Below are 14447 nucleotides of genomic sequence, written 5' to 3' on the forward strand. Positions count from 1 at the left end.
TAAAGTCAATATGGACTGTTTGGAATCATTTAAATTTTATTTTAGGAGACAAAATAAAAAGGAGAAATGTTCATAAGCATTAAGCTTCTACTAAATAAAGCGATTATGTTCATTCTTGCTGAAAAAATTGTATCCTGAATACGCTCTCCATCTAACTTGTTTGTTTTGCTCAACATAATGAACACATCATATTAGAGGGTTTTACATTTCTTGCCAGATTCATAAGCGTCAAGGTGATTCTGAAAGAAAATAGGTAATAGGAAAATACTTTATATTTTATTTAGGTTAGCAAAAGCACTAAGCATTTAAATTAGTAAAATTGTGCAATCAGAACCTAGCAACGAGAAATTTAGAATACTGATATGGTAAACAGGAGGTCCTGGGATGTAAGTAAACGTCTACATTAAAATTTTTGATGTATGCAACAATATTAGACACAATACTTCAAAGAAAACATGATATTAAGATTTGAAAAGGAATAAGAGATGAAGAGTATCAAGATAATCAAGGGAGGAAGAAAATGTTTGCAAAAGTAATGCTTAAAGATTGGCCTAAAATGATAATGCATCGTTTGATTTAAAAAAACAAACATTTGTGCAAGTCCCCATTAGACTTATCAAGGCAAGATTTATTGTCAGATGTCATGTTTTAGTCTTCACAAGAAGGTTAACAGCGCAAGCGAACACATATTTACTAACCAAAGCTGAACATTTTTTGTTTTTGTATTGCTGAGTGTTGGTGGCCACTGTGAGGCAGGCCTGTGGGTAAATTAGAACGGTTTGCCCTTCTTCTTGATGCCCACTTCCTTCTGGCACCAAGTGAACTTGTTGCACAAAGTTTTGCTTTTCAGGTCGACCCACCTCCAGGACAGACTGAAGGTGACTTGCAGCCAAAACCTCCACAGCTGTGCAGTTGGCCACCAAGGGCTTGAGGTGGTTCTATTGGACTCTCATCCGTCCTGCACAGCCCTCAAAACCCAACCCACAGCGACATTATTATAATTTCATATTTACATATTTCCATTATGACTCCTTTTAATGGACTGGGTAATCCCCAGTCCAAAAGAGGAAAAATATTTATGACAGTACCTTTTCTGATCAGTGTGTGTATTTGAACTTAAATTTTCTTTTAAATGGTAAATGGTCTGCATTTATATAGCGCTTTTCAAGTCAATGAAGACGTTCCAAAGCGCTTTACAATGTGCTTCACACACACACACCAATAGCGGCCGTGCAGCCATGCAAGGCCCCAACCTGCTTATTGGGGGCATTAGGGATTCGGTGTCTTGCCCAAAGACACTTCGACAAATTGTACTTATTTAGCTCCAATACACAGGACGCACTTGGAGGAAGCTCACCACAACCACTGTCTTCCTATTCCATTGAAGAAGGGGAATGTCAACTTACAGGTCTCCAAATTAGGTTACCCCATGCACCACCCATGGCCTTAACAATTGATAAACAGACAGCTTGGGACATGAAATGGAACAACACTAAAAAACTGAACTTGAAACACAATTGGTATCGTCAACACAACATTTCAGATACAGAGATAGCATAATTACAACAGCCAACCATACTTGCCATAATGATGACTAGCACATCATTCCACTATAGAGGAGAGAGAAATACACAAACAAAAGACCCAATCTGTACTAATAACACCACAAAAAAGGTGTATTGTATGACCCTAACCAAAACAGCATCAGTGCTGATCCCATTGGCGTCACTTAGCACGGGGCATTGTGACTGGTATTGATGAGTACGATGTACATGAGGGTCACAAATTCGCTGGGTATTCATGGTACATATATTTAGGCAGGGCATGGTGCACATTAATAGGGGAAACTAGAGATAATTGGACTGATTGGTCAAAAGGGCAGGCCATGCAAATTAGACAGCATTTCACCTGGTCCAAAGCCGATGGTGGTTTGATGGTCACCTTGTTAATCATATGGGAAGAACAATTTTACTAGATTCTATCTTAGTCCCGATATAATAAAGAATATTAAAAATCCAATGTTTCCTGTGACTAAATGTTTCAGAAATATTACAGCCCCAACAGTGCCACTGATAAGACAAGTTTATGGCGCCAAGGCCACTACTACAAGTGGTAACTACTCCCATGACCTCTTCTTGCATTTTAGATGTAATGAACTACACCAGACCCAAACCTGATTGTTAAATTAATGATTAGCTCAACCCCATCACTTTAAAGGTAAAAGCAAAACCTCTATTTAATAAAAAGGTGGCTAAACAAAAGATGACCTGTCATAAATTCCAGGGAACAGGAGAAACAGTGGGTGAAGTGCCTTTGGAATGGTGTGAGGTTAAAATGTAATATCCTGAGCCCCTCCCTCTAGCCAGAGCAGACATTTGGTTATGGTGCGGGGGAGATAAACTTTAGGACCGCCTGCCAAAAGATGCCTCAGGGGTGTGCTCATTGATGAACCTCAGTTTGACTGTACTCACAGTAGACCCTAAAACTATTGATACAATTTTATATGGGTAAAAAATTACAAGAGGGAAAAACGAAGGCTTAATGCTGAAGGCACCACATACATGGACTCCATTGGAGTACCTTGTGGTGTTCCTGATGAATACAAATTGGTAGATCATGTTGCAGCAGGTTTTGAGAGTATTTTTCTTTGGGTTACACCGAACAAAAATGTTGACAGGATCAATTACATACATTACAATGTTCAAAAACTGTGAACCCAGACACAGGAGGCACTGGAAGCAGTCAAGGAACAGCTGGCAGCAACATCTCTGATGGCATTCCAAAACAGGATTGGTGTAGATTTGCTTAATTGCCGTTTTTGGATTATGTGGTTGTTGTGTTATACCATGTATCAGAAACCATATATCTTGGGCCAATACGTCCAGCTTCCACTGGAAGAAGCAGAGGGAATCAGAAGTTTTTGATTTTGAAAATTGTAATTTTTTTCACACATTTTATACCCTTTTACATTTGTTGATTTTTAGGTTGCTTACTTTTACCTTTACTTTTAGCTTAGCTTACTTTACTTATTTCTGGAAGCATAATGAAGTATATTAATGTTCATCTATTTTTAATGTTTCTATTTTTATATTTTTGGGAAATTGTATTTTCTCCATTTTTTAGTATCTTTGTGTTATGGTAATTGATTTAAGTTCCGGTCTCCAAGTTAGTGGACTGATTTAATTAGTCCAAAAGAGGGAATAGAATAGAATATACATTTATTGTCATTGTTACATGGGTTGAATATATTGTGGCAACGAAATTGGACGTGACACTCCAGTCCCACATTTTAGAGTGAGGATAAAGAAAACAGAGATAAAGGATGATGTTTGTGCTATTATATGCGATTATGTAATATAAAACAGTGTATAAAATAGCATATAAAGTCAAATATACTTTGCAGTTCTAAAATCTGACTTCAGTGTTTCAGGGCAAACTCTGAGAGAAGGCTGTCGTAGAAGCGCCTGTGGTTTGGAATGGGTCTTTGGTTTCTGTTTGTGTAGACAACAATGACTTATCACCTCGCCTGGGGGCAAGGGCTTCTCCCAATGCTTTGAAGGACGATTGGGATAATTGCATCAACACGGCGCGGACCAATCAGCCAGAGGCTTGGTCATGGGGCGTGAATTATAACAGAGGAGCCCCCAGAGTCTCGTTGCTCTGTCTCCTGCACACGATTGAAATTGGCACAGACAGAGACCTGATTTCTTTAACAATGTGATTCGGCTAAATAAATTAATATGTGGAATATATGCGGTGCTCGGCTCAATAATTTCCCTGACTTAAGAACATGCTCCAACTATAAGGAATTAGACATGACACATGAAGTGTATTAGGGGTCAGATTGCAGTTTAGTAAGTGTTAAAAACCTTACAGCCCGTCATGGTTTGTCCATAACGAACACCATGTTCAGACATAAGGGTGTCCATATGTGCACTTGGCACCAGGACACCCGAGGCTGTAGTTTGATGATCGACTTTGTAGTCATTTCGTCGGACCTGCGGCTGCATGTTCTGGACACTCGGGTGAAGAGAGGGGTGGAGATGTCAACTGATCACCACCTGGTTGTAGGTTGGCTCCGAAGGTGGGAGAGGATGCCGGTCCGACTCTGCAGACCCAAGCGTGTAGTGAGGGTCTGTTGGGAACAGCTGGCAGAATGTCCTGTCAGAAGAAGTATAAAGCACAAAAAGAATACAAGAGTACGGCAATTAAAGTGACCAAATCCAAAAATTTTGTCAGGAACCCACTCAGGATGGTGCAAAAACAAAGTGCAAAAACATTAGAATGTCCAGAAAATAGGTTTATTTATTTGACCCACGGAGTTTAGTATCCGAGGGAGACAGTCCAAGAGTTTGTTAGGAAGTATTTGTCATTCAGAAGGGTTAAGTACACTGAAATGACAAAATGCTGAGACAAGAGTGGTTGGGACGTGACATGAAGACAACAAACTACCACAGAGACAAAATTACAGAATGTTTAAATAGTAAAGAGGGAGATGTGTGATTAGAGGGTATTCAGGACAAGTGTGGAGTGAAAATTAAAGCTAAGGAGTGACTTACAGTACCAAGTAAGGTGAAGGCAAGTGACAGGGAAAGAGTGAAGAAACCAAACCTGAGCACAGGATTGGGACTTTTTTTTTTTGTTCGGGCCACGTCAAAATGAGACACTGGCATCTTTACACAATCTCCTTTGCAGGGGTCCTTAGATTCAATGCTTGGCCAGTGACTATATTCGAATTTTGAGTTTGAAGGGATGAAGTTAAAGTTCTTTGTCCAGTTTTCCTTCAATAGTGATCAATTATTGACCTAATAAAAAGCATTAAACATGTCACATACATGATATCCAAGATGGATCAGAGACAGTAAAAAACTGGACAAACGGCTCATAGAAAGTGATTGCTTGATTTGATTCCAATATAAACTGGGTGGAAGCATGTGTTGGCATAGAGGGGGATGGGCACCACCAGGCTGTACCTGCCTGAGACATACCACAGGAAATGGTGCCCCTACGACCCTGCTGGTTAAGGGATCTATCCAACCAACCCCCTGAAAAATTCAGGGGTAATAATAGTTGTGCTCCAAACCCCCCACCCGCAGCTCTTGATATACCAGCACTGTGACTGATGGCTGGTGACACCATGCTCACAGGCCTGCTCAAAGGCTTCCCTTCTAAGAGGCTGTTGTGGATGTGCTTCAAATGTTAACGTGGGTAATGTGTAAACGCACTCTACTTGTCCGGCTTCTGTCCTAGAGGGATTGATTGTGTGGGACTATGTTGGCACAAGTGACGCAAAGGAATTTGAGCCTCTCAGTGTTTGTCGGATAACATGTCAGCTTAGGCTGCAGTCAGTAGGTGAAATTGTGCGCTGAGCTGCGGGACAAAAATGAACATTTGCTTCACAAGAAACTGGAGCAGAAAAATAATTGCAATATGACGTTAAATTATCTAAAAATGTAAAAAGGACAATTGAAAAAAAAAAAAAAAATCACTGCAAGATAAAATGCTCACAATTTATGTAGTCACATTTCAAAATGTAGTTTCTATCATGCACACCCACCTACAAATACCTGGGTGTGCAGCTGGACAACAAACTGGACTGGACTGCCAACACAGAAGCTCTATGTAGGAAAGGGCAAAGCCGACTTTACTTCCTCAGAAGGCTGGCCTCCTTCAACATCTGCAAAAAGCTCCTGAAAATATTCTATGAGACAGTAGTGGCAAGCGCCCTCTTCTATGCGGCAGCGTGTTGGGGAGGCAGCGTCAAGAAGAAGGATGCCTCTCGTCTCAATAAACTGGCTAGGAAAGCGAGCTCTGTTGTGGGTAAAGAGCTGGACAGCATAAAAACAGTAGCTGAGAGACGAGCACTGAAAAAGCTGAGGTCAATCATGGACAATCCATTGCATCCACTACACAGCATTATTTCCAGACAGAAGAGCAGTTTCAGCGACAGACTGCTGTCACTGTCTTGTACTACGGACAGACTGAAGAGATCTTTTCTTCCTCATGCCATGAGGCTCTTTAACTCCACCCGGCAGAGTAAAGGCCCACATTAAACCACACCACCTACATTGGATATTACCGAATCTTACTGCAATATGTATTCTGTGAAGCACTATTTAGTTACTCTATATAACACGCTACAGTGGGCATTTGCACGTCACACTGGGTATTTGTATATTGTCTTTTCTTTTGTATATTGTATTCTTTTGGCTTTATTATTGTACTGTTCTCAGCTCAGGGATGCTGCTGGAAATGTGAATTTCCCTTCGGGGATGAATAAAGTATCTATCTATCTATTCAAAGTTGTGAACAGATTGTTTTGCAAAAAGAAATGTCCCGTCATGATTAATCTCATCACAGTGGATTAGCAATGTTCAATCACAAAGATAATGACTTTAAACTAAGATCAATTAGGTCTTATTCGGAAATTACAAGGAGTACACACAAAGGACACTGATTGCCCCCTTTCATAATTAGAAAAAAATATATCAGAGAGAAGACATTACAACATTAGGAAGCAGAAATAAAAGACACAATCAAAACCTTTTCTAGGACTCACATAGTAATATGAAAGTAGAATGTGTTGCATGACAACTCCCAAAACACAGGACACAAAAGAAACCCAGATGCATTTTGTATTTACAATTTCATGAAAATGAATATACTTTTAACACTTTGCATGATAATTTAAACAATTCCAAACACACATTTAAGGTAAATACAATTAACAACAGCAACAGATAAATTCCTCTTAATCTTTAAATGAATCAGACATGGCTCATCATCATAAACGTTCGATTACAATTTATAAGACTTGAACATAGCATAGAAATTGCCCACTACTCTCCATCATCAGGACGTAGTATCACTTATGAAAATACAGTGCATCCGGAAAGATTCACAGCGCTTCACTTTTTCCACATTTTGTTATGTTACAGCCTCATTCCAAATTGTATTAATTTAGTCTCTTATCTCAAAATTCTACACAAAATACTCCATTATGACAAAGTGAAAACGTTTTTTTTTTTTGTTTTTTTTTTACTTTTTTTGAATTTATTAAAAATAGAAAACTAAGAAATCACATTTACAAAAGTATTCACAGCCTTTGCCATGAAGCTCAAAATTGAGCTCAGGTGCATCTTTTTTCCACTGATCATCCTTGAGATCTTTCTACAGCTTAATTGGAGTCCAACTGCAGTAAATTCAGTTGATTGGACATGATTTGGAAAAGCACACACCTGTCTATATAAGGTCACACAGTTGAGTGTGAATGTCAGAGCACAAACACCAAGCATGAAGTCAAAAGAACTGTCTGTAGACCTGCGAGACAGGATTGTCTTGAGGCACAAATCTGGGGAAGGATACAGAAAAATGTCTGCTGCTTTGAACGTCCCAATGAGCACAGTGGCCTCCATTATTCGTAAATGGAAGACATTTGGAACCACCAGGACTCTTCCTAGAGCTGGCCGGCCTTCTAAACTGAGCGATCGGGGAAGAAGGGCCTTAGTCAGGGAGGTGACCAAGAACCCGATGGTCACTCTGTCAGAGCTCCAGCGTTCCTCTGTGGAGAGTGGAGAGCCTTCCAGAAGGACAACCATCTCTGCAGCAATCCACCAATCAGGCCTGAATGGTAGAGTGGCCAGACGAAAGCCACTCCTTAGTAAAAGGAACATGGAAGCCCGTCTGGAATTTGCCAAAAAGCACCCGAATGACTCTCAGACCATGAGAAAAAAAATCTCTGGTCTGATGAGACAAAGATTGAACCCTTTGGTGTGGATGCCAGGCGCCATGTTTGGAAGAAACCAGGCACCGCTCATCACCAGGCCAGTACCATTCCTAGAGTGAAGCATGGTGGTGGCAGCATCATGCTGTGGGGATGTTTTTCAGCAGCAGGAACTGGCAGACTAGTCAGGATAGAAGGAAAAATGAACGCAGCAATATATAGAGATATCCTGGATGAAAACCTGCTCCAGAGCGCTCTTGACCTCAGGCTGGGGCGAAGGTTCATTTCTCAGCAGGACAACGACCCAAAGCACACAGCCAAGATCTCAAAAGATTGGCTTCAGAACCACTCTGTGAATGTCCTGGAGTGGCCCAGCCAGAGTCCAGACTTGAATCCGATCGAACATCTCTGGAGAGATCTGAAAATGGCTGTGCACAAACATCTCCCATCCAACCTGATTGAGCTTGAGACTTATTGCAAAGAAGAATGGGCAATACTGCCTAAAGATAGGTGTGCTAAACTTGTGGGATCATATTCAAAAATACTTGAGGCTGTATTTGCTGTCAAAGGTGGATCAACAAAGTATTAAGCAAAGGCTGTGAATACCTATGTAAATGTGATTTCTTAGTTTTCTATTTTTAATAAATTCAAAAAAAGTAAAAAAAAAAAAAAACTTTTTCACATTGTCATAATGGAGTATTTTGTGTAGAATTTTGAGATAAGAGATTAAATTAATACAATTTGGAATGAGGCTGTAACATAACAAAATGTGGAAAAAGTGAAGCGCTGTGAATACTTTCTGGATGCACTGTAGATGAAACCTGCCAGCGTTTATGGCTATAGGTCACTACCAAACACGTGAGGTTGAACCGTGTCCAGATATGTTAAACTGCTACTTGTTTTACAACCTGTTTGAGGCCATAATGCCAAAAATTACCCGCAACAAAGTAAATTTTGTATTATATAGGTCAGATCGTTGAGTAAAGTTTATAATCATGAGAGATATCGTATTGCTGTCTTCATTTATCACACATTTCTAAACTACTGCCAAAAACTATGCAGGGTAAACTCCATAGCACTAAAGAAACAATCTAGATGTAAATGTGACACTTTGTAATTTATTTTCTTTAGTTTTAAATACACATCTTTTTTTCTTGGTTAAAACTTATGGTTGGTATTTTATGGTTGAAATGGTTTATTCTAAGGAAGTTATATGTTTATTTGGGTTTTTAATATTGGACACCTCCAAAGGAGAATGCATATGATGCCAGCTGATTACTTTGACTATTATTGAGCACTGTTGTCCGTTGACTATTAGGTACTGTTTACATCAATATCAACATCGGCCAATCGTGCTGTTCTTTGATACCCACACCCTTTAAGGCAGATTTGCTTTTGTAACCCATGAGATTTAATAAAAAGAAATTGCTCATGTGAACAGGTTGTAATCTCTTATTTGAAGTTTGGCTTCGTTCCCTGTTCTCCTAGCAAGTTCAAAATCGTTTGATGTTTTCTCTCCTTTTGAGTGTCAATTTTAAACTCATCAAGAACCCTTTTAACCCTCATTCAGTACCACTTTCATATTTAATTTATACAAAATGAAATATTTTATGACAAATTAATAATTGTTACCGGTATTCATAAAATGGACCAAAAAATACTAAAGTAATATGTTGGATCACTACAGATTGTCTCTGGGTTTTGCATGTCTGACCATTCATATTTTGCTACAGGCAGGACATGGCTGGACAAAGGCTCATAATAGAGACCGCACCAGAGGCAAGAATAGGGCAGTCTAATAATTACAGTTGTTGATATCTGCCAATATGTTATATGTTATAACAGCATAAGGTAATGGGGCTTGCCAGTTATTGCTCACTCTCGAGAAAATAACGGACAGAAAATTGGGGGTGGGGGCGCATTTGCTTAAAAGGACAGCAGGTAATATTTAGTGCTGCCTCGTGAAACAAAATACCTTCATGAAGTAAAAAAACCATAACATTGATTTGAGTAATAGGCAAAAATACATGAACTATCATACCAATGTTAATTATCATAAATATCCATAGGTCAAAAAATTTGTATTTCATTTACATAGCGGAATACATACCTAGTAGTCGCCGCCACGATTGTCTGGCATCTTGTTGCTACACAGTGTTAATTTGGCATCGTTTTTCATTCACATTAGACAAGACACTGTCATCTAGGGTTTAATCATTACACAAGGGCAACATAGACGTAAGGCTTACTTACCCTTGACAATTAAATCAACTGTGCAGCTCCACTTGAAATTAGCGGCGCGATGGTTCGATAGCGCATAAGATGCTGTGAGCCCTCTTCTAGATCTACAACGTATTCTCTGCAACAAGAGATGAAATTACAGGTGACATTATGGATGAAAATAAAGCTCACATTCACAGAAGTACCTCTGATTGTCTGTTTCGGGCTCCACTAAAACATTCTCTTGTCTGTCCTTCACTCGAAAGAATATAAAGGAATCCAGGCACGGTGCGGGGACTGAAATAACACCACAATAAAAAAATTGAGCATTCAAATAAGTCTCCCAATTATGTACACTCAATTTAGGGCAGATTAAAATGCCGTACTTGCTTTGACCATGTCGAGCGTCTGGAGGATGGGGGGCATGTGGCACAGTGCCACTGACCTCAGGTGGCTTTCTGTGTTTGCAGCATACCTATGAAGGACACAAATAGTTATCTATTAAAGGGCTATTGGTAATAAAATCAGCTGTACTGAATTTGGAACTTTGTTACTCTCCGCCACCATCTCCAGGCTTAAAGTCATGATCACACCCTCAGTCAGCTTATTCGTGATGCGTGTGCGAGTAGGTGCATTACTTAGACGCCCTCAAATAATCTCTTATTTTTTCATCTTTTGGGGAGTTTTGGTTGGCGTTTGAATGCGACTAGCAACAGGCCTTTTTTTTCCTTTCCACGTTTTAGTGCTACAGTTTTTTGTTTTTTTTAAACACCCGTGGACGAGGAGCATAACGTCACTCTCCAGCACATCTCCAGTCTGCATTCCTCGAACCTATTGCGTTGCACCCTGAACTGTTTTGATAAAAGTAAAATAAAAGGAGACAGCCACAGTGGAAAATAAAGCGAAAGGGCTCTTTAAACTCAGTTGGGGATTGTTAACACAAACCTACTGTTTCTTAAGTACTTGAAAAAGTTGTGGCACAGCAGCTGAATGTTTTTATGTCTGAAAATAATCTTGGCGATTGACGTGGATGGATGGTGTTATGAGTGCACTGCAGGAAAGAGGTCTCAATATAGTGGAAGCTAGAGCTCTTGTTGGTGATAGGAATGAGTGGAGAGGTGTTGTAAAAGGATAGTGGGATGTTTAGACGCATTCTAAGGGATCGGCAGGGCACCCGTATGATGCAGCAGGGGTAAACCAGTGAAAGCTGTCGGGCCCTGCATTTTAATGGATCGGCAGGGCACCCGTATGATGCAGCAGGGGTAAACCAGTGAAAGTTGTCGGGCCCTGCTATTGAACAGAAGAGTGTGTTGTGTCACCCTGACCCAAGTGACATGGCCGCTTTCTTGTGTCCCGTTTCATCTGGAGGGACGAAAGCATGACCAATTTGGGTGCTGAGGTGCATATCTTCTTTGGGTGTTTGGGCATTTGGGTTGGCCATGGTCCAATTTTTTTGTGTGTGATTTTTGCTATTTTTTCCCTTTTTTTTATTTTTAAAAATGTCTTTGTTTTTGTATGCGTTTGTCTTGCTGTCGGTCACTCCTCTAAAGGGATATGACCAGGGTAGATAGATTGGATTCAAGACTAATCACTCTCCTAAGACAGCCCTGGTTAAGGTAACCAGTGATCTTCTACTGGAAATGGACTCCGGCACTTCATCACTGTTGCTGCTGATAGACCTTAGTGCTACTTTTGACACTGTGGATCATAATATCTTACTAGATTGGCTGGAAAAATGAATTAAGTCTCTCAGGAACAATCCTCTCATGGTTCAGATCCTACCTCACAGGTAGGACGCATTGTGGTAAATATGGTGAAATTACTTCTGACTCCTTTAGTGTTACCTGTGTTCCGCAGGGTTCAGTATCTGGCCCCCTTCTTTTCAGCATTTATATGCTTCCATTCGATATTATTCGCAAGTATATTATCAGTTTCCATTGCTTCGTAGATGACACTCAACTCTTTCAATGGAGGAATCTGTCCTACTAAACTCTGGAAATTTGGAGTCCTGCCTCACACTTAGCTAAAAAGATAAATTTCACTTCACTTCTTGCACCTAAACCCTGAAAAGACCGATATGTAAATTATTGTTCCACCTAAATGACTTGTTCTCAAACACCGCTCTCAACATTGACGAATATAATATCACCCAGAGTGACTCGGTCAAAAATCTAAGTGTCATATTTGACCCCAATCTGTCCTTCCAAGCACGCGTAGTGAATATTACTTGAACAGCATTTTTCCATCTTCGCAACATTGCAAAAATTCGCCCTATGCTGTCCCAGTCTGATGCGGAGATTATAATGCGTTTGTTTACCTCAGCTGAACTGTTTAAATCTAGGCTTATAACACATTTATATTCTATAGCTTATGAATGAGTTATATTTCATGTTGACAACCTACGTGTATTCTTTGTTAATTTGTAACCTGGTCATCCTTTCTATTATTTTTTTTTGTATTAAATTTTGTGTGGGCAGCATGGCAGCACAGTGGTTAGCACATGTGTGGCACAGTTCTAAGGTCATGGGATCAAACCTTCTTGTGTGGAGTTTTACATGTTGCGGTCATGTGTAATGCAAACAAAAATGAGTCCAAGGAAAACTACAAACTATAGTGACTGAAAGTGAGCAAAAAGCAACAATTTTCTTTCGATTTTTACCCAGCCTTACACAAAGAAAGACAAAAATAAGAGAAATATTTCTTTAAGGAATAAAAAATAGAGAATAAATGAGATGCAAAAAAGGAAAACAGGAATATGGAGAAAAGTAGGGAAAAAGAAAGCAAAAAAGGAAAATGGAGGAAAAAAAATGAAAGAAAAAAGGAAGAAAAGAAACAAAGAGAATAACTAAAAAAAGCAATTTTCTCTTTTTACTTGAATTTTTTTTTCTCTTTTTATTTTTCCATTTTTTTCCCCCGAGTTGTACTTTTTTACTTATTTCTTTTTTTTCACGATTCCCTTTTCTTTTATTTCTTCTTCTTTCTTCTTCCTTTCCTTTTCTTATTCCTCTTCTTTTCATAAGTAATAAAGTGCGTTTTGGTCACTTTGAGTCACCACGTTTTGTCTTCTTCTGTTTTCCTTAACTTTTATATAAAGGCAGAGGCCTCAAACTATCCTTCTGCGGCCGCAAATTTGAGACCCCTGCTTAGACATTTATTGACTCAAGGTAATGACGAGCGGTAATAAAAAGGATGAATATACATACCTGTCAACCTGTACGTTTTTGCCGTACAAAGTACGTTTATCATGCATTTTAAGACGTGTACAACGTACGAGAAAATCTGTACGGAAAAACACAAATTTGTCAATTATGGGTACCATCTGGTATACACCAACTATGACGAAACGGCAAATCAATCATGTCAAACGAGTTTGCTGCGGTAGCCTCTAACTCGGTATCGTTTTTTCCCGTTGCAAACGAAGCGAGCGGTTTGATGTAGTGTAAGGAAGTCCGTCTCTTTTTAGAGAACCGGCTTTTTTGGCTCAACTAATTAAAGAGAGCTGACTCTCAAACGGCTCACTTGCTTTGATGCATTTTATTACGAATTATTATGTTGTATTAAGAAGTTAAGAAAAAAAGGAAGTATAAAAGGAGAAAATGAAAAAAGACCGGTTTGTGGTTATCCCTTTAATCTGTATATTACCAACAATAATTTAGAGCAGAAAATGAATTTATAATTTGAATAAGAAAATGTATTATTCTACTTAATTATATTTGCATGTATTTTTTCCTTCTACAGTGAACGTCCAAGCTACTTGATTTTTGAACTTATAATAAACCTCATTCATGTCGAGCAACTCAGGATCTCACAACAAAATGTTAATTAACAATATATATGATATAACGAAACACATGTACAATATAACATGTTAAACTACATAAATAAACACGTTTGAAAAAAAAATATGGTGCAAGATTATTTTGTATTTTGTAAGGGAAAATAGGACAGTTTGTAAGGGCATGGAGCGGTGGAGGTTGATAGGTATGAATATACTTCAGAAGTCCTCCTGTAACTTACAAATAAGGCTAGTCAGCAAGCACTACTTTTTCAATATCTTCTCTATTTATCCTGATATTCTTTTTATATTATTCCAACTCTTTTAAGTCTTTCTAACCTACTTATCCTGGAGTTCCATGCCTAATCTCTTTGTAAACAATGTTTACTACAGTGTTATCAATAACAGGAAAGGCAATTCTTATTCTGATGTCGTTCGTTATACTCACTCTTTAGCAAAAGCGAATTCTTCCGGTGACAAAAGTGCAGGCTGTCCTTTGCTGCGAGACTTTTCTCTCTCAAGGATATGCGGAAAGAACCTCTCAATCTTAACACAAAGAAAGAAAGAATGCAGCGACACATGTGGCAAAATTTGCTCCATTGCTTTACCTTCTGCAGGCGGGAGCGCAGGTAGCTGCACAGCACAAAGCGAATGCGGTCAATCTCCATGCGATGAATGCTGGCCTTTGGGTCGCCTTTTTTGACCCTCTGCAAGTTTTCTTCCTGAGCA

The 14447-nt window shown here is 39.2% G+C and overlaps 1 protein-coding gene across 3 annotated transcripts in view; it reads right to left on the reverse strand.

The window, feature by feature from the left end:
• Window positions 1-3828: 3828 nt before the first annotated feature.
• Window positions 3829-14447, reverse strand: part of gins4 (GINS complex subunit 4 (Sld5 homolog)) — a 39977-nt gene continuing 29358 nt past the window's right edge. For all 3 annotated transcript variants that reach the window (XM_088335289.1, XM_088335287.1, XM_088335286.1), the window contains exons 3-8: window positions 14327-14440; window positions 14167-14264; window positions 10330-10418; window positions 10150-10240; window positions 9977-10082; window positions 3829-4161 (exon numbers count right to left, since the gene is read on the reverse strand). In XM_088335289.1, coding sequence (XP_088191415.1) covers window positions 9986-10082; window positions 10150-10240; window positions 10330-10418; window positions 14167-14264; window positions 14327-14440 — 489 coding nt within the window. In that variant the 3' untranslated portion in view covers window positions 3829-4161; window positions 9977-9985. The remainder of the gene's footprint in view (window positions 4162-9976; window positions 10083-10149; window positions 10241-10329; window positions 10419-14166; window positions 14265-14326; window positions 14441-14447) is intronic.

Source organism: Urocampus carinirostris, chromosome 5, assembly GCF_059441175.1.
Source record: "Urocampus carinirostris isolate Australia breed hairy pipefish chromosome 5, RoL_Ucar_1.0, whole genome shotgun sequence".
NCBI classification, from domain to species: Eukaryota; Metazoa; Chordata; class Actinopteri; order Syngnathiformes; family Syngnathidae; genus Urocampus; species Urocampus carinirostris.